The 20,030-nt window shown below is 46.5% G+C and overlaps 1 protein-coding gene across 1 annotated transcript in view; it reads left to right on the forward strand.

Annotated features, from left to right (window-relative positions):
* The window catches only part of LOC146189629 (polycystin-1-like), a 71,805-nt gene that overhangs the window by 20,772 nt on the left and 31,003 nt on the right, over window positions 1-20,030 (forward strand). Inside the window, exons 7-20 of the mRNA XM_084605310.1 lie at window positions 346-576; window positions 1,542-1,751; window positions 2,114-2,293; window positions 5,103-5,326; window positions 5,852-5,999; window positions 8,387-8,481; window positions 9,387-9,518; window positions 10,199-10,551; window positions 11,817-12,037; window positions 12,733-12,917; window positions 14,056-14,266; window positions 16,323-16,491; window positions 18,408-18,592; window positions 19,168-19,437. Coding sequence (XP_084461436.1) covers window positions 346-576; window positions 1,542-1,751; window positions 2,114-2,293; window positions 5,103-5,326; window positions 5,852-5,999; window positions 8,387-8,481; window positions 9,387-9,518; window positions 10,199-10,551; window positions 11,817-12,037; window positions 12,733-12,917; window positions 14,056-14,266; window positions 16,323-16,491; window positions 18,408-18,592; window positions 19,168-19,437 — 2,814 coding nt within the window. The remainder of the gene's footprint in view (window positions 1-345; window positions 577-1,541; window positions 1,752-2,113; window positions 2,294-5,102; window positions 5,327-5,851; window positions 6,000-8,386; window positions 8,482-9,386; window positions 9,519-10,198; window positions 10,552-11,816; window positions 12,038-12,732; window positions 12,918-14,055; window positions 14,267-16,322; window positions 16,492-18,407; window positions 18,593-19,167; window positions 19,438-20,030) is intronic.

Genomic DNA, 20,030 nt, shown 5'->3' on the forward strand with positions numbered 1-20,030 from the left:
GACCATTGGTGCACGCATATACAGACGCGTCATGGGTCAGAGAGAGGAACTGCAGAAGCTGACTACACGCTACGTGTAACAGCAGGCCAGGTCAGAAAACAAACGAATACAATGATAGCGACTGTGAGCAAGGGGCATTTGTTGTCCATTCCAGGCCATTTAGTTACCTGAAATTGTAGCGAGAGCTTTAATCGCCGAATTTTATGTCTTATGAATCCATTGGAAGAAGGGGAAAGTGGTTAATTTTAGTGAGATATAGTCTCTTAAAGGCGTGTATCAATACACCTAGCTTGAGCTACCAGACATATCAGGAGTTAAGTATTTTTGGTCCTCTTGACGGCACAGGCGACATCCTGGGTTTCACCACGTCGGGTGGCCGGCTGGCGTACCGTGCCACGCATACGGGTGAGTCCTCGGACCTCGTCCGGCGGAACCAGCTGAAAGGCCAGGCCGTGCGCACCGACGACCTGCTGGTGATGGGTCGGCGCTACCTGGTCGGGGCGCTGCTGTCGTCACCCGTAAACCTCACCTACGACTACCTATACGTCGAGCCCGGAGCCTACGAATTCAGAATCAGTGAGCTCCGCCTTCATTACCTTCCGTGCATCTTGATATAAGAGTAACAGTAAAAACATTTTAATTCACAAGTGTACATCCCAGTGCAAAACTGCGGAAGTACTCAGATAGCCGTGTGTCTTGGGGTGACGGCGAAATGGTGAGCGTATTTTAGACATGCTGCCGTTGGAAGCTTCGTTTGCCAGCGCAGATCATTGAAAGCATCTTTATATTGTAGCTACCAACTTGCCTGCCGACTGAGATATATATAGTGCTACCCATAAAGCCGGTTATTGAAAACTAGCTCGTCATTCATGAACTACCAAAATAATCGATTCATAAATGCGGTACCGCTGATACGTTTGTGGGCGCGCTTCTGAAGCTCCTTGAGAGGCGGAAATAGCTAATATTAATCGTCACAAACAAGCGTATTTCAGCAAGATGCTGACGCCCCACTTGTCTTCTCGTCATCATCATCAGCAGCAGCCTGACTATACCCACTACAGGGCGAAGGCTTCTCACATATTGCTCCAATTAACCCGGTCCTGTGCTAGCTACATCCACTTGACACCTGCGAGCTTCTTAACCTCATCCGCCCACCTAACTTTCCGCCGCCCCCTGCTACGCTTTCCTTCCCTTGGAATCCAGTTTGTTACCCCAAGCGACCATCGGTTATCCTCTCTCCGCACTACATGTCCTGCCCACGCCCATTTCTTCTAGATTTCCACTAGAATGTCTGTAACTTGAGTCATTTCTCTGACCCAATCTGCACGCTTCCTATCTCTTCATGTTACCCCTACCATTTATTGTTCCGTAGCTCTCTGCATCTTCTCGTAGCAAATAGCAAAAAAAAAAAAACGAGAAAAAAAAAGGAAACGATGATTTCAAACCAGAATTTATAGCAAGATATTCACGGTATCCTTGTAGTGCCAATATCTGCGGCCTTTGATGTATAGTAAATAAATGAATTTTCGCTTTTCTTGCAGGCCTTCAAAACAGACACCACGACACCACCGTCCGCAAGATGGCGGATGTGAGCAGTCAGGAAAAGCTAACCAGCTTCCGCCTGGAAGTGTCACGGAACCAAGTGCCAACGGGCACGGAAGTTGAGATCACTGCGCGCATGTTTGGTGGCAGTGACGTCACCATGGTGTGGAATTTCGGCGACGGCCACACTACCAAGGAAGTCGTCAAGAGTAAGTTACGCTTGCGTTTACGGAAGACGCTCTTTCTGATTAGGCTCAGTGGTATGCATAAAATTAAAAGACATAAACTGCGCTAAATAAATTAATACGCGTTGCTAACATACCATATGGACCAGTGTGACATATAGACCAGTAGAACAATCTGCCATGCTCGTAGGGCGAAAAATTCCAGTTTGTCACTGAACCTTATGGGAGTAAAAGAGTGCCCGAATCATTCCTGCCAGTTCTCCTCCTTTAACAGCAAAAAGAACAACTCGAAAAACATTTTCGGCACGTTCTACCCACTCTCAAACTTATTATTTCAGTTCGGAGCTGTTTTTTCCACCTTCTCTTATATGCGTACGTCCCCGCAGGTGTCCTCGCGGGACAGCGCTTCTTGAAGACGCACATATTCAAGGAGCCCGGCACGTATGTGGTGCAGGTGAACTCTTCCAACCTGCACGGAAACTTCATCGCCCGCCGCAGTGTGTCGGTCCAACGACCCGTCACAGAGGCCTGGGAACTGTTCACCAATTCACCCGTCATTCTGCCAGGTACGCTGACGGCTGACAACTATACCCGGCTGAGGTAACGACCCAGCGCCGGTTTTAGCAGCTCTTGGCGACTAGTAATTTAACAGAATCCATCGGGTCCATAATTCAAAAACGTTGCACTTGCGGCGTACTTCTCAAACAGTAAAGTGTGCATAGCTATTTTGAACGGATTCTAGGTACAAATAAAGACTGCAATTTAATTTTTTTTTTCCTTGGCGAGAATCGACTCTAAGTTCTTTATGTGTTACTCGGCGGGGAAAAGTGAAGTTATTTCTGGATAAGTTGGATTTAAGAAAGACGTTTTTCCCACCGCGCTAACTATAACTCGTGACGTCAAGACCAAGACTAAGTGTCATAAGAGTAGCTTTAGAAGCTTTAGAAGCTTAATTTAAGAGAGATATATGGGGTTTTCAGCGGCAGATTTAATGTCACACCACGGAGCATCACGAGTGGAAACCAGAACCACTGATAAGGAGCGAGAGCCTGGGTGGAACACGATCGCTGAAGAACCGGAATGGAGTTCGCGCTGGTTGCTATGGCAACAAATCTGGGCATCACTGGAGCAGCGGTGCATAGTTTCTACGTCGTAAATAGGGGTTGTGGCTGCGACGGAGATGCTGACGAGTAATAACCAGCATTCGGTTGAAGCTGAATAATAACTCGATGACGCTGATGTGTGTCCCTTCCTTGTGGGTTTTCGCGTGCTGACGTGATGGATGACATTTAATCAAAGCGTTACCGAGACCAGAAGTGATCAACATGGACTGGCGCCACTGTAAGCGAGGCTGCTACTTTGGTCAACAGTGTGAACAAGAAGCGGCTCACCATGCCGCCGGAAAAAGAGTAGAGCATCGTACCATGCTCGATGATTCAACAAGTCGAGATTTTGTGTGCCTGGTTGGCCTGTAGCGCGCTTAATGGTCCGGTTGGTTGGTTTGGTTGCTTTATGGGGTTTAACGTCCCAGAGCAACTCAGGCTATGAGAGACGCCATAGTGGAGTACTCCGGAAATTTCGACCACCTGGGGTTCTTTAACGTGCACTGACATCGCACAGCACACGGGCGCCTTGCTTTTCGCCTCCATCGAAAAGCGGCAGCCGAGGCCGGGATTCGATCCCGCGTCCTTGGGAACAGTAGTCGAGCGCCGTACCCACTGCGCCACCCCGGCGGGGGCTTAATGGTCTATAAATACGCTTCTTCCAGTGCCACCATTTTCTTCTAGTACCCAGTAGACCAACCTTACCTGCCGCGAACGCAAACAGAAGGTCGCAATTGGATAAAGCCACGAGAATGCACGTTAGAACAGAGACGCCGAAACGAGCCCGGCAGACAACAAAACGGGCACACCACTCCACACTTCTAGGCTGTTAACGCCTTAGCTGGTAAATGCGCTAAGCCAGAACACTGAGCTCTAATACTTTTGGTTATATTAAGTAATTTACTTAACCTTATAAGCCCTCATAGACAGATCAGTGCATTGGGGGGGTACGTATATTATGATTGATAGTGAACACTTAAGCATTACCAGACAGAAGAAATAAGCTGAAAAATCAAAAGGCATCTTAAGACGAACAAAGTATGAGGAAAGTCACGCAGCGGCGTCATTCGCCGCTAAAGAGTTATCGAAATTTTATTATATCAGTACGATGCCTGGTCGCGAACTCTGCCATTCAGTGCTATTGCGGGAAATGAACGAATAGCCAAGGTGGCATGCAGAAATGTGCAGCCGGTATACGCGTTCAAATTTGAAAAAGAACGAGCACATCATGGAAGGATGACATGCAGTGCTTGAAATAAATATTTCATGAGTGACGGACGATGATAAAAGTTACAGAGAAAAATTAAACAAGCAAGTTCAAGGTGGTGTGTGTGTGTGTTGCCATTTTTTTTTTCATCACGTTCCTTTAGCTGGGGCACTACAGAAACGCGCGTATGATGTGATAAGTCTGAATGACAGGTGGCACGGCTAACTGAGCACGATAAATTAAATAGAAACACGACCCGCGTAGAATGAGCTTCAAGTAGTGTATTGCTATGCTACCACGCATGACTGAACAAAACACTGCATTGATTACTATAGCAGTTGTCTTTGTGGCGCTGCGTCAAGTTTAGATCGTTAATGCTAAGATAGTAAAGAATTAAATCCTGATAGAAGTAAGTACCAGAGCTTCAACATTTCAAGAATTTGTGTTTGCAATTTTACATCATTAGAATTATTTGTTAGTTCAATGAATGAACTTCAAAAAATTACTTTCCTTTATATGGTTCGCAGTTCAGGTGGAGGACACTTCGATACCAACAGCAAACTACAGGGGTTTTGCAAACCTCACGTTGGACAGCAGTACACGCGAAACATCATCTGAACTCTAGGTACTTTTAGAGGACTCCGGTAGCAAATGGAGAAGAAGAGACGTTAATCAAGCATATTGAACCAGCGAAATAGACAGAAATACAAGAAAAGGAGTACACGGGGCAGGCCTGTACTTCTTTTTTTGTGTGTTTCTGTGTATTTTGCAGGTTATAAATATGTTATATTCGCACCAACTAGCCCAAATGGTCACCATGTTAAACGCATGAATCACTTCGGATGCAAATGCTTAAGTCACCCTTGTTGCGATTTGGCTACTTTGTAGCCCATGTCGCGTTGCTGTTTACTGATTGGCCAGAACTGAGTGACGTCACAAATGACGTCATGACAGCAAGCCACGCTCAATATTCTAAACGTCAATGGCGATTTGTCTGATAAGAAAATATTCATATATGCCACCGTATTTTTATTGATGACCACTTGTGGTTCCCTACTGGCGCAGAGGCAATCTACCTGACGCTGACGTACCCGAAGACGGAGAAGCTGCCCACAGACGCCGTGGCACGCATCTCGTTCGGCGATCGACAGAAGGCCAAGTGGAAGGTGCCTAGCGAGTCCGCCGAGAAGGTCTCGCAGAAGTTCAGTCACGTGTACCTCAAACCTGGACACTACAATGTCGCTGTCAACATCTCCAACCTCATATCGCACTACGTCCTCACCACCAGGGTACGCATATCAGTAGTAGCTACAAGGGATCGACATTTATCGTTACCTTCCTGGCGCACTGGCAACTGCGGAATAACAAAGTCGCAATAGCTACCTAGAGCTCTCTTATCAACCAACTTTCACGTGGACTCTGCTATAGATGTGCAATTTGCAGGAAAATTCAATTCCGCAAAACTGCATCAGCATTCAATGGATGTGAGCGCAGTAGCATTTAAGTAGTCTGCCGCGGTTTTAGGTTGGCCCCTATATAATTAAGATTCAATTGCCAGAAAACCATTTATTTTGGAAAAAAGGGCCCCAATAAATATACAATGGACACTTGCATAAACATATGTAGCCTCTTTAGTTTTACAGAGAACGTAACAAGTGATCATCACATCGAAAAAAGTAGATTGCCTCCATTCGGCCATAGCAACCACGATAACCTTCATGAAAAATGAAAAGTAATGCCCCAGAGATCTTGTAGTCCACGAATATCGTGTACGTCTCTTTCACTCGTTCCTAAAAACACTGAGTAACACGCAGGTGGAGACTGCCACACGCACCACGGGCCTGGTGGCCAAGGTGCAGTTCCAGCCGACGGACGATGCCCCGCTGCGAAACGGCCTCGGGTCGGCCAACGACATATTCCCAACTACGCGGCCCGTCGTGTTCACCGTCAAAACGGGCTCAGGTGAGGACGTCACCTCCTCTAACTCCCCCTAACCCTTTTTTTCACCGCTTTTGGCATACACGCTGTAAATCTGCGAACGAAATATTCCATGTAACAATTTCTTTTATGCCATGCATTTCTGTATGCGTCATGTGGGAACTATGTGAAATTTGCGGTGTACTAACAATATGCACAAAGGAGTCGAAAGCAATTAGTGGTTCCACCCTGCTGAACCGAATGTGGAGAGAAAGCTCTGGCTGCGGGCGACCGAGCGTTGTATCGAACACAACCAGCTTTCTGTTGAACACATCGAAGTTCGCCGGTGTTGAGGGCAGAATCAACTTTCATGCACTGTGTATGCGACGCCGGCAAACGCTTTCCTGCTCCACTCGGTCATCTCTCCGATGCGGCGCGCGCATGCGCAGTGCGGAAACTGACGTCCTCCTCACGCATCAGCTGGGATGCCGCTACCTCCCTCCTCTCTGTAGCCAGCGCAGCGGCGGAGCACCTGTGGAGCTGCGGAGCTGATTGCCATGCCATGAGCAGTAGTAGCCTCTGCCTGGCTCCGCAAAATGCCTTTCTACTAGTTTAGTGTAGCTTTCGCCACAAACCCATGGACAATTTCATACGAACTCTATGCGTCATGTACATCATACGAAGATTGTACGGAGAGGATATGGAAACCGCAACGGAAATATATAGAAAGCGCATGAATTCCCGCATATTGTCCGCCCATATACCCAGAATTTCATATGCGCGGCTCATAAAAAGCGTATTCATATAGATCTGGAATATTCGATGCACGTATGCAACCGTCAATAAAATGCGCGCTGTCTCTATGAGACACGTACAGTAACGGCAGCAAACGGGGCACTCGGACATTGCATATGTTTTCGGCATTTAAGATGGTTTGGTTTGTGGGGTTTAACGTTCCAAAGCGACTCAGGTTATGAGAGACGTCGTAGTGGAGGGCTCCAGAAATTTCGACCACCTGGGGTTCTTTGACGTGCGCTGACATCGCACAGACCACAGGCGCCTTGCTTTTCGCCTCCATCGAAAAGCGGCCGCCGTGGCCAGGATTCGAACCCGCATCCTTGGGCACAGTAGTCGAGTGTCGTAACCACTGCGTCACCCCAGCGGGGCATTTAAGAAGGTTTCAGAATGTATATAATTTACCGACTTTACAGTACCAAACTTATCATCGCTTGTGCTGTCCCCTTCCTATGCCTTTGTGTTGTTTGCGCTGCATTAGTGTATAGTAATATCATAGTGTGAGTCTGTTTGGCACATTAAACCTTATAAGCCAAAGAGAAATTTGGGCTTTGTGTACCATTTACAAGATGACACAGCATTTTTGTTTTCATATCCGGCCATTATAACATGTCCTCTCCAAGACTATTTTCATTAAAATTATATTTTCCTTTTTTTTTGTTTGATTTTTTTACTGTGCCTCCTGACCATAGAGCATCTGAATAGTTTTACGGATACAATTGCTGCCGCTTATTGGCATTTCCATTACGAAAAACGTTGTTCAGCCGTCTTGTCTGCGACGTGGCCGACTGTAAGCACACGACCTTCGTAATGAATGGTCTGCTGAGAGATCTGTCCCGATAAAAACAAACGGTACATTCATAATCGTCTAGGAAAACTGTCTCGATGCCTCCGAAAACATGAGCGTTAATTATCGGCAATGCTCTCTTCAGGTGTCTAACGCAATCGTGTACGCTTTTTATTATTATTCCGGAAGATGAGCCATGCGGACCATTACTGGAGACGCATGACCGAGTAAAAAAATTGCTTCTTTGGAAGACTTCAGCCATGTGTACAATACACAGGGTGAGGAATATAGCCCGGAAATTACTGCACTTGTGAGGCGACACCATTTGAGCTGTCTGCATCGCTATATGCCGATGGCCCCTAAGCGACGGTAGTATCCACCTATCAGCTCCGCGTTGCAGGCATTTGAAATAGTGTGAGGAAGGGAAGTGATAATTCATGCCCATACCATACCATACCCCATACCATACCACACCATGCCATACCATACCACACCACACCCATACCCCCCCTCCCCATACCATACCATACCATACCATAACATAACATACCGTACCATAACGTACCCATACCGTACCATACCGTACCATAACATACCACACCACACCATACCGTACCATAACATACCGCACCGTACCGTACCGTACCATACCATACCATACCATACCATACCATACCATACCATACCATACCATACCATACCATACCATACCATGCCATAGCATACGATATCATTTCACGTCATTCCATTTCATTCCGTACCATATCATTCCATTACGTATGAAGAACATGGGGTAAGAATATTTATCGTGGACCGTGATGTAGAATCAAAATTTCGCATTTTCTCGCAGGCATTGTCGAGATGTTCATCATTGAAACTGCCAAGGGCCAGCTGCTCGCCAACGGAACAGGAAAGCAGCTCAAGTACACACTGGACTTCCCTGTGGTGAGTTCCTTTGTTCTAGATCTAACGTGTTCGAATTGCGCACGAAATGTATCCACCGCAACCGTGTCCTCTAAAAGCAGCTAGTGGTCAGTGGGATCGTGGCCCCAGATAAAAGACGACGTAGTAACTAGTACTCAGGCCTAGCCAGGATAAAAGTTTTGACGAAGCGCGTCCTTCGAGGCGTAAGTAGGGCCTATTGTCGAACGTCCTTCCTGAAAACAAGCTTGTCCGATATTGACATCTTGGTAAATTTTGAGTAAGCAGTGAATCGCAAGCTAACTGATCTGTGAGTTTTCATAGCTCCCATTTCCCCCTTCATGTGAATTAGCGGTTTCCTGAGAAGTTTTTAATGCTTCCTCAAAATTTGAAGCTGTGCGATATTTGCAAACTGTGTTGCATATTTTCAGGGTGGTCAATAGGGAATCTTCACCTTTCATCTTTAATTTCTCTGAAACTTTTGTCTCGCTGTTATGAGTCAGAAAAAAAATTCTTCAATTTAAAAGCCATTGAATCGTAATTTCATGTTCTTGGAGTGAGTAGGTGGCGGTGAACGAAAGTCTCGAGAGAGGCTTTGAAAACAGCAAACGTCCTGTTACTGACTACGGCTGGCATCCGTCATGTCCTCTCTAAAGCGGTACTGCGACGTATGTACGCGTTTAGGAACTGCCCTATCTCCGTACATATTGCATAAACTGAAGGCAAACATGTCATGATATAAACTGACGATGAGCGAAATATATCGGCGGGGTACAGAGCGCGGCTTGATCCGACCGAACAATTTAAAGAGAAAAAATGGCAACCTCGTGAGTGCAGTAAGGTTACCTCCGCTTTGCGAAAAGTTAAATTAGGCACCTTACAGAGAGCGGTATAGTCTAAGTGAAACTCTGTTTCGATGATCTGTACAGCCAGGGCAACACGACGTGTTCGTGTACGCCTGGAACCATGTCCAACACCGGACGGAGCCATTTGTCGTCAGCTTCCGCAGCATGGAGCCCATCGAGGGACTGGACGTGTACATGAACGAGACGACGCCCAAGGTGCGTTGATTTTCGCGGATCATTCAAAAGGAGCGCTTCCAACTCTTCGAGAGAACACCTTATGCACTTTTATTTATTTACAATGGTTTCTTCGTCCCAACGGACTTTACAGAGCGAGGAATGAACACTACGCAGAGATTGCATGAAAGTCAATTTCGACCTCTGCTGAAAGCGTTCATATCATTGGAACATCGAGGATATTAAATTTAACAACTGTTTGAAATAGAAGCGAGCGTTAGAAAAAGGATGATTTTTACTGATACTCCTAAATTAGATCATAAAAACGATATTGAATGAAATTTTAGGTCATTATTGCACATAATAAAAGAATCTTAAGCGCGCTATTTTTCTACATCCAGATTAAGAGCTGGACCGAGAGCTGCCTATCGACCAGTGCTGCATACAGCGATTGCTTTCGTTTGCACATAAAAAAACGAACGCAGCTGCTGAACTTCGCACGTAATTTATTATTATGAGTTTGACACTGCGGGTCCCCGATGACACTCGCGTACTCCAGCCTTCGCGATATAACTTTGTACTTTTCTACAGCCGTTTCGAGAGAGAGAGAGAGAGAGAGAGAGTGCACACAGGCATAACGCGAACTACGATGTCTGGCAGGTGTGAAAATTCGCGTCTACCTGTGGGTTCTTAATCGTGGCTGACCCTACGGCTTTTTCCAGGACGAGCACATTCGCAACTTCATGGTGACCTTCGACCTGATGGGCACCGACACGTGCGTGGTGGTGGACTACGGTGACGAGTCACCCAAGCGCGCCTACGGCTCGCGTTCCCAGTGCTTCACGCGCTACCGGCCCGACCAGTTCCAGCTGGAAGGGGACCTCGAGAACCCCATGTGGCTCCAGAACATCTATGAGCGGGGCTACGACTACGTCTTCACCCTGACCGCCTTCAACGACATCAGCGAGCAGACGAGCATACTCAACTTCACGGTGAACAACGAGCCCTGCAAGCCACCCATCATCAAGATACGCAACCAGGTGTTGGACCCCGCCAATGCCACCGTCTTCTACAGGTTCGTGGTCGCGTTAAACGAGTCGAAAAGGGCTGTTTGTTGAAGTGGTAAAACGCAGAAGGGTGGTATGAGGATTGAAGTATACACGCAAATTCACTCTGCGAACCCAGTTTACTGCAAGCAATGAGGCTTTCTGGATCTGAGTCCTTCCTTACGTGCGGAGCATGTCACACAATTCTTTACGTCCGCTAAGCCCAACAGATATAGGAAACGAAATGAAGCATTTTTCACGCCCACACCTACAATAAACGTCAATCTGCTAATCTGCTGACCGTCCTGGTTAGCTCGGTTGTTAGAGCGACTGGCCTGGAAAGGCTGTGGTCACAGGTTGGATCACCGGACCAGGGCGAATTTTTCTTTAACTGCGAAGTTTCTGAGAAAGCTGTATAGCTTTACTTTGTATTCGTATGGCTGCGCTTGGGTGGCTGTCAATGAGTAACTACTCTCTTATTAATAAACGTTAAGTGCGTCTTAATACGTTCTCATTGCCCCTTAAAGAATCCCAGGTGGTCAAACTTATTCCGTGGCCCTCCACTATGGCGCCCTTCGTAGCCTATGTCGATTCGAGACATTAAGCAATATAAAGCAAAGCAGTAATTAAATCGAGCATAAAATTTGTGCTTAATTGGTGATAATTCAGTTCAGTCCAAATATCTTCGCCTTGTACCTCTATAATTATTTGTTTTATTGCTTACTCCCTATCCACATTCAGTTGCCGTAACTCAGTGGAACCTGTGCAGTACTTGGACAGTACTTGCAATAAATGAAAAACTGAAATCCCCTCAGTGGGATTCTTGGCTGCGCTTCCCTAAAAGGACACTGAAGACAAACTGAAGTTGTCCAGCGCCGATAGATTGCCCAAGTTCTAAACACAACGGCATTACTTTTATTGAAGAGGGAGCTTCTATGGACAATCTATAAGAACTTCCAAAACAAAATACAGGTGTCTTCATAGTCGGTTGTTTTCACAAATAGACTGCGGTACGTCAAAACAGACCCCCGAATCTAGGTTTCTCCGCCGATCCTTCTAAACAAAACATTTTTTTTTTTTCGTCCATGACATGATGAGTTTGAATCCAGTAGTGGGGCATCCTTAAAATACAGTTTTCTTAGAATAACAGATTTCGGTTGTATCTGTCCTCATTGCCCCTCTAGGGAAAGAAAGGCTTGTGTGTTGACAGGCAGGCTAGCCCATCCTCAACGCAGTGCCTTATCAATGATTTGATCATCTCTGTTTTTACATATCTGGCTTTTTTTTTTTTCAGACTCCGCCCAGTGGAATTGTACACATTCACCTCCGTCGAGTGCAACATCTCCATCGACGTGACACGCGCGTGGGAAGCCTTCCTCCTGAACGAGACCGGCGACCCGATACGCCAGATCGACCTGACTATGCTCGATTCACGGACGAAATCAATGATCTTCCTACCGGAGTTCTTCCTCGAAGCCGGACTGTACAAGCTACGCTACAACGTCAACATGAGTGGTAAGTCGCGGAAACAGGCTTCTCTACTTTGTCATCCTCATTTGTCCATCCTTCTCTTGAGCCTCTAAAAAACCGCTCCGCCCGTTGCATTGTAGCTGCTAACTCTTCACACGTTGCTAGTATCTGTTACGCGAAATTTTATCCTAATCTACAAGGTTTAGCCTATCGCGAAAATCTCGCCTTTGTGCCCTTTGCACACAAATTACTACACTCACCTCCGAGCTCAATAGCGTACCATTACATTACCTTTTATTACATCGCTTACCGCATCGATCATGCTCACAAGGCTTGTGCACCCAGTTGCCGCATCAGCTTGTCCATCGACGCCTTTTTACCGGAAATACCATCGGACTGGAGCCACCTCTCCGCCTCTACCGGCAGCGTTTCTAATACGATATCGTCCAAATGGCCGTAACGAACAGTTCTTGATATTATAGTGGAATATTATAGTGGAAAATGGAATATTATAGTGGAATGGAATATAGTGGAATATTATAGTGAAAAAGTGGAATAGGAATGTTTTACACGATGGCTTAAGCAGTAACGTGACATACAGAAATCTCAACCATGCTGCTTTTCTCTAATCTGCCACTCTGCCACTCTGCGCCACTCTGGTACCACATCTACAGATGTTAGTCACATTTTCTACCAACACATTAGAGTCTGGCAATTTCTGACGGGCTTCATTATTTCAGCACCAAGGGCCAAGCCTCCCATGTTCCACAAGCGCTTCGCCGAGACCTACATAGAGATGAAGCCTTCTCCACTGCTGCCCCAGATGTCCAACGGCGCCCAGTCCCGGATAACCAGGGGCTTCCCACAGACGCTCATTCTCAACCCCGGCAACTACTCAATCAACCCGGATGACCCCTCGGACAAGGTAAATCTAACTGCGAAACCTCCACGAAACCGAAGAATGTGTTTCAAAAGATGATTTGGGTTCAAATTCCCAGTTCGGATGGGATCGAGACAGATATTGTTCACATTCGGAGATACAGCTATAGCACGCAGCTCGAAATCATAGATTAGAATGTTTCATCGTGGAAGTCTACGAAATTGTGCGCCAGTTGTCGCGCACAAAAAACGATAGGCCGTAAGGCATTTTCCGTGCGACATTCTTGAAACAGCCATTTTTATGCTGCGCATTCAGCAATGCGAACTCGGTCCTTTTTATAAAACTCTACGTACAGGCCGGCTTCTCTGCGACATAGCGACACCAGCGATGCTATACTGAACCCCTGATGCTAAAAGCAAGCGTACTAGAGGAATGTGTTCTCGCAGCAGTGATAGGGCCGAGAGAAGGCTAGGATGATTTTCAGAACACACCAAAATATACTGAAGCTCCTAACATGCTTCTAAAACACTGTAATCTAGGAACTTGTTTAGGACGGCGCGCGGTAGCAAAGGTGCAATCGCACCCTGCCAGGTGTACTATATATATGGTACCGACTTTCGTTAGCGTAGGTTGGCGTGTGATGGAGCCACCGCTGTCTTTACTCCAGCCAGAGGAGATGAAAAGTCGGAACAGCCTTTTGTGTTACATTCGCTGGACGTACATGGCTGGGCGTAATACCAAACTCGCTCAGAGCTCATCAGCACACTTAATTCTTACATGAGAGCTCTAGGCATGAGATCTTCGCTCTATCGCCGCTACACAGAATGCAAGTCAGCCAACAAGTCTACAAGTGGTCCCAAGGAAAAGAAAAGAAAGGTGCGGCGGCTATCTCATAGTGGATGAGCACTCTTACTGTATACTATGAAGCCCTTCAGGAGAGAATAGAGATCTTTGACTACGTTTACGCTAATTGTGGCTGGATTTCACGATTTGCGCAAGCACAAACACTCATCTTTTTTTTTTAACCATAGCCGTGTCGAAATACACTCGTGTAAAACTTTTATGTCAAGTCATACTGTACTAACTTGTTTTCTACGACTCCGTAGATCGCTCGCTTACCCAATTGCGGCCACAAGAGTTCCTTGCTGCGCATGCGAACTCTCCGTGTTGTTTGCGGGTGCAGAACTTCAGCGTAACCTGGTTCTGCCGCCGGGTTCCCAACGAGGTGATCAACCGGACCATTCCTGACGACGAGCAGAACGTGACGCAGCCCCTGTACCACCGCATGAACAGCCTGGCCAATATCACGGCCAAGGGTCATAACTTTGACGTGGCCGGGTTCCTGGCGGCTGAGGACATGGAGGACGGCGGCGGCTGCTTCGGCACAGGCCCAGGTCTCTCTCTCTCTCTCTCTCTGACTTTTGCGAGCACAGCACAGTTGGCGCCGAACATATAAAGCATTTTATAGTGAAGTAATGTGACTGTCAGTAATGAAAAGAACTTAAGATGCGAAACTGTTTTGTTTGTGGGCCGTTCGTAAAATACAAGAATAAATAAACAGGTCACTGCGAAGTGATCACTCTCTGATCTTTTTATCTTGGTCCTTTCTACGTGACGCATTAGGTGTCGTGGACATCAGGGATCTATGCTTGTGTGCTTCTAGCACTGTGATGAAACATTGTAATACAAAGCTCTTCGCAGTGATCTTTTCATTCTTTTGCCCTAATTAAAGAGTATCTCTCAATAGAATCTCTCAATTGGCAAAGCCAAGCCTTAAATCTGGAGGTATGGACTGCACTTTTCCTGCTCACTTATTTCTTATTTCGCAGGAACATCTGAAATTCTCATTCCAAATTGTGTCCCCCCATGGAGCTTCCTTTCTTCTACTTCTTCTTCTTATTATTATTGTTTTGTTTATTTGTTTTTTTTTTGATGGCGGTTTTTTACGTAGTTTGAGAATTTTTACTGTTCTTTTTAATCAAGATTTACGTCAGATGTACTCTATACTTTGCCACGAAGAAACTTCGAAGCCCCAATAGTTGATACACTCAGGAGTCCATTAAGCGCTGCTACGCGGTCATCTTCAATGACCCTCAAGGTAAATATGTGCAGAGTGAAAGAAACAATGTGGCAACCCATCGAAATTTTGAAGTCCTTCGAGAGGCGCCTGTGCGCAATTTCATTTGTGAGATGGTCGAAGCTGCGCTTCAGGGCAGGGGTCTCAAACAGGTGGACCGCGAGCCACATGCGGCCCGTGGAGCTATGTGGTGCGGCCCACCGACTCCAAAGATGTCAGTCTTAGTTCCGAAAATAAGTGCCAGCTTAATTCACGGAATGGCTTTGCCGCCTGACTCGTTCCACCAGATTCATTTTCAAACTGAAATCTACAAAATGGCCAGCTTTTTTCCCAGACGGTGAATTCTTTGTGGAAGTGTAAAGAGGCATTGGACTTTTAATAATCCGCGTGAACTTGGGACGGAAATCGGCTGCCTTCAGTGGCGAAGTGCCGGACAACCCACCATCTCATTCATCTCTAAAGATACATCCCGTCTTTTTAGCCTAAGTGGCTCGTTTTAGCCGTTGTACCTTTCAGTAGTTCTCTCCAAACCCTTCCTGGAGTGGCGATCGCACGGCGTTTAAGTACAGGGCAGCATGCTCCGCTTTCCTTATCCATGAACAATGGGGAAAGTGAGGTCTGGAAGCGGGAATTACTGGTAGTCTTTATTTGTTTTATTGCTACTTGTTGCTTTATTTTTCTATTCTTTATATTTATTTATTTCGCTTTTGTTATTTTTGGCCAGCGACGAGCTAAATTTTCTCAATGCGCCGCGCAGCAATGCGAATTTCAGATCCCTGCTGAAGTAAATAAAATGACCGCAGTATCATTTCTAAAGACAATTGAGCTTTAAGATATGCAGCTTCTGCACAAAAAATAAGCAGAGGCTGGCCACAAAGCACTGCCACAAGCATATTAGTGTTTCCAGTCAGACAAAAACGCTCTAAATATGCTTGCCCAAAAGTAAAAGAGGTCAACTACAGCTTGTCCAAAAGAAGTAAATTCAGCTTAAGAACTCGTAATAGTATTAGAGTAACGAAAGAACATTTCGTATTTAACTTTTGTATGTCAATCTTCTGGAATAATTGCTTACATGTCTGCCAAATAGCAGCGTCCCAACTAGCTTGGATTGTGAGAATTGAATTTCTCGAATGCGACTGAGTTTGCGATTCAAAAGCCACACAACTCCTTCGAATTCGATAGCGATTACAAATCTTAAAGGATGTTGACTCAGCAGCCATTTTAAAGTGCCCGTCTGAAAAAGGTATCGATTACTCTTCGTGTGAGAACTAGCCTGCTTCATGCCAGACGAAGCTATAGCCACTCTTCCTCAAATCAGGAACAGGTGATGCGGCTTGAGGTTGTGGTTTACGCTTTTTTCTTTTTCTGCGCAGGCCGTATCAATATAACCGGTGGAGATCTCGAGTGGAGTACAATAGTGTTCTACAAGCCTAACGTTACGTACGAGATCCTGGTCAAGCTAGAAAAGTCAGACCGACCGCCATCTTGGGGAGCCATACAATTGGTGCTCATGGAGAAAGTTCCACCTTCAATCAGCGTCCAGTGAGTGATTTCTCTACTACCGATCCGCGGTGTGTTTGTTGACCTTAGTCCAACGGGATGACACGTGACACAAAGGGTACAAGGTGGGGCTCAAATTGGTGTGCGATCTTAATAATGTTATTTATTGCCTCAAGGCATAAAGAAGTTAGGAATAAAAGGGGCCGGGTTGTTAAATAAATGAGGAAATGTTTACCGATCTAATGAAGTCGGTTGGGGCGACCCTGCGTTCAAGCAATATATGAAGATGAACTGTTCCGCGGAAGAGGCGCTGCTGCCAGACTTGGCTTCAGCACCGGGCAAACCCAGAACAAGTGATGAATATTTTCTTCTGAGTTTTGGGAGTGGCAGACAGGACACCGCAGGCGGGGATATAAGTACCGAAATTAAGGCCACGTACGGGTGACGGCAGGAGCCGTGGTGTTGAATACTATGTATTTTTTTTTAGAGGGGGAGAGTTGCGACGTAAGTTGACCGATTGTGTTGGCATTCTTCTTGGGGGAAGGAAGTAGGAAGAGGGAGGGTAGGAGGGGGGAGGCACTAAGCGTTCCTAGCTGCTATAGTCCGGGATGAAGGGGAAATGGGGTGGGGGGGGGGGTGGGGGGGGGGGCTGGGTTTACGCCAGATGACACAGAACAGGCGATCCAACCGGGCCCCCACAAGCCATACTTGCTCGCAAGAGTGAGAGCTACCCCGAGCGCAACCTCTTCTGCGCGGGTAAGACCGCTGGGGAGGGTTACCGAACACATACATGTGTGCGGCACGGAGGTGTTCCTTTCTTGAGGGAATTAGGGTTGCATCATCCATGCTGAGGAACTGAGGCATTGGTGAGTTTAGGATCTCCAGGCTGTTTGTAGTATCTGCAGAACATGGTGAACCCAGCAAATCACGTGACACCCACTCAGTTCTAAAGAGGTGCAGGATGAGAGCCGCCAGATGATATATCCCCTGACGTATTTCATTGGCTGCGACTGACAAGCCGGAGTAGGCGTGTGTTTTGAAGGGCGTTACTGCTGATGACCAATGTGGGCCGTAGGAAGAGAGGTAACTGCGGCTACATAACGAAGCTCGTCTTGGATAGCAAACAGCTCTGCGCAGAAGGAAGGAGGAGGTTACACAAATGAAAGCCAGGACGTCTTGTTAAGCTTTTTGCTCAGTGAACTAAACTGTGCCTCAAGTTAGCGGATCGATGTAGCGATTTCAGCAAATAAGTTGCTTTTCAGACGAGTTATTGTCTTTCTTCAAAAACTTAGCGTAGGAACGGACAAGAGCAGGAAAGAAGGTACAAAGGCGACAACTGATAGCTTAGGAGGCGTATTGGTAGCAATCCATTTTGTTCCTATTTTATTTGGCCATGCTCTAGAACGTCGTCTCCGGTCGAGCAATGGGTATCACCGCCACTGAAAGAAACTCTGCACCCAGGGGAGCTTTTGGTGCAGCGGCAGTAGTACGACGAGAGGCTGTGCCGCAGCACGCAGGTTGTGCGCGCAATTGGCACTTTGCTTCCTCGTTTCTTGCGGTTTTCGTCACTACTAACATCGTCTACAAATGGAATGAAATCAAAATGAGCTATAATAAAATATGACTTCCTCTTTACTTGTGAATAAGTTACGCATTCTGTATGCGCTGTTACGTGCGTAAAAAAAAGGAAATTATTTCAACGAATGGAAACCTATTCACCACAGTCAAGCTCGTGCTTCGTTAATTTTATGTACGACTGCTGCATGCCCGCGCATTAGTCTGGCGAGCGCAGCTGATTTCAGCAGGTTCACAAGAGAAACTTCAAAATATATATTTGAAGTGAAGTAGATATTTTCTTCATAACACGAGCATAAGGAGCAGCTAACTCAGCACATTGGTAATGATATTAACCGGGAACTCCGTTAAGTATACCATTAGACACGACCCCTGTGGTGCAGGTGCCAGACGGAGAAGCTTTGTTACCCCAACGATCCTATCGGCCAGAAGATCAACCCGGTGCGTGTGGGCCTCATTGGATTGTGCATCGAGAACTGTGACGGAGAGATGGTCTACAACTGGGAGGTGTTCGGCAGTGACAACCTCACCGAGGTCTACCTCGAGGACGCCAGAGACTACCTAGTCGGTGAGTCACGCACAGCTCCTTGGTTAGGAGGGGAGAAAGCATCACGTGTTAACGGAGTTGACTATGATGAATATGATAACGAGTATAGGGATGGCATTTTTAAATCAAGACAACGAACTCGGAACGGCACTGTCTGACGACGATAAGACAACAGGGGGTAAATTGTGCCCTTTCCTTTGGCCGTGTCAACAAATCATTAGTGGTTGTGTCCTGAATCTTCGTCAATATTTTAATGATGTATTAAGGCGCAGAAGAACTTGGCATTTCATTATGAGTTTTGGCACTGGTTTCAACTCCGTTTTATAGTCTGAAAAAAATTACCGTCTAATGGCTGTCTACCCCAGAAGCTAGTGTAACCTACAAACATCAAAGGGATCTTCTAAAGCGCGCGCCTCTAACTTTATGGATTTTTAGTGAAAAGAATGTGAATGGTGCTGTCATGTGGCACACTCCACTGTCTGATGTGGCTCAGCAGTTGACAGATAGCACCTCGTGTAGAGATTAAAATGTTGTGCGGCGTTTTCCAGATGTCTTCGCGTAACACTGCATTTTCATGCTTGTCTGCCCGCCTCCAGGTGCCACCGAGCAAAAGATGGCGCTGTCGGACGAATTCTTCAAGGTGTACTACCCGACGTTCGGAGACTTCGTGGCGCGCCTGACGGTCACCAACCAGTGGGGTGTTAGCGGCGTGTCCGACCTGTTCCTGCACATAAACAAGCCTCCAGAGAATGGCATCTGCTCTTTCGAGCCGCAGGAAGGACGCGCCCTCATGGACAAGTTCAAGGCCGCTTGCTCCGACTGGACCGACCCCGAAGGACTTGACATCGAATTCTTCGCATTCTGGGGTGAGCAGCTCTAACGGTTGCTGCTGTGCACCGTTAGCATTTTTGAAATTTCATCCGGGAGTTATTTGAGACCAACGATTTTCAGCTGAAGGGTTATCTTTTGCAGCAGGGTGCAACAAAAAAAACGCAGTTGGAAACCATTTCACATCACTCGCGTGCTGCTGGATTATACTCTACTAACCAGCCAGTAAACTAAATAAACAGTTTTCTTCTCTCTCTGCAAAACAAATCAGATTACGATTTTCAAACTGTAACACTTAGTTTCATCTCGTGGGTAGCTTTTCGCTTAGGTGACAAGATAACCCAAATAAGGGACTACTTGCTTTACGCGGAGGAACAGCCTTCGGCGGGGACGAACAGGGCATAGCTTCTCCGTAGGCTGGAGATGCATCCAACCAGCGAAAAGAATAAAGCGGACAGATGAATCGGATGCATGAAACGAACCGTAGCACGCATCAATGCTTATCAGAAAGCCAGCGCTGACGTTTTATAACTTTTTTTTTTTACGTCTGAGGATCAGATACACATTCTAACAAACCCCAGAAGCAGCTTTTAGTATTTCACTGTATCGTGGATCTCGCGGTGATCATCCA

The sequence above is a fragment of the Amblyomma maculatum genome, chromosome 5, assembly GCF_055883805.1.
Source record: "Amblyomma maculatum isolate TAMU_Amacu chromosome 5, ASM5588380v1, whole genome shotgun sequence".
In the NCBI taxonomy this organism is placed as follows: domain Eukaryota; kingdom Metazoa; phylum Arthropoda; class Arachnida; order Ixodida; family Ixodidae; genus Amblyomma; species Amblyomma maculatum.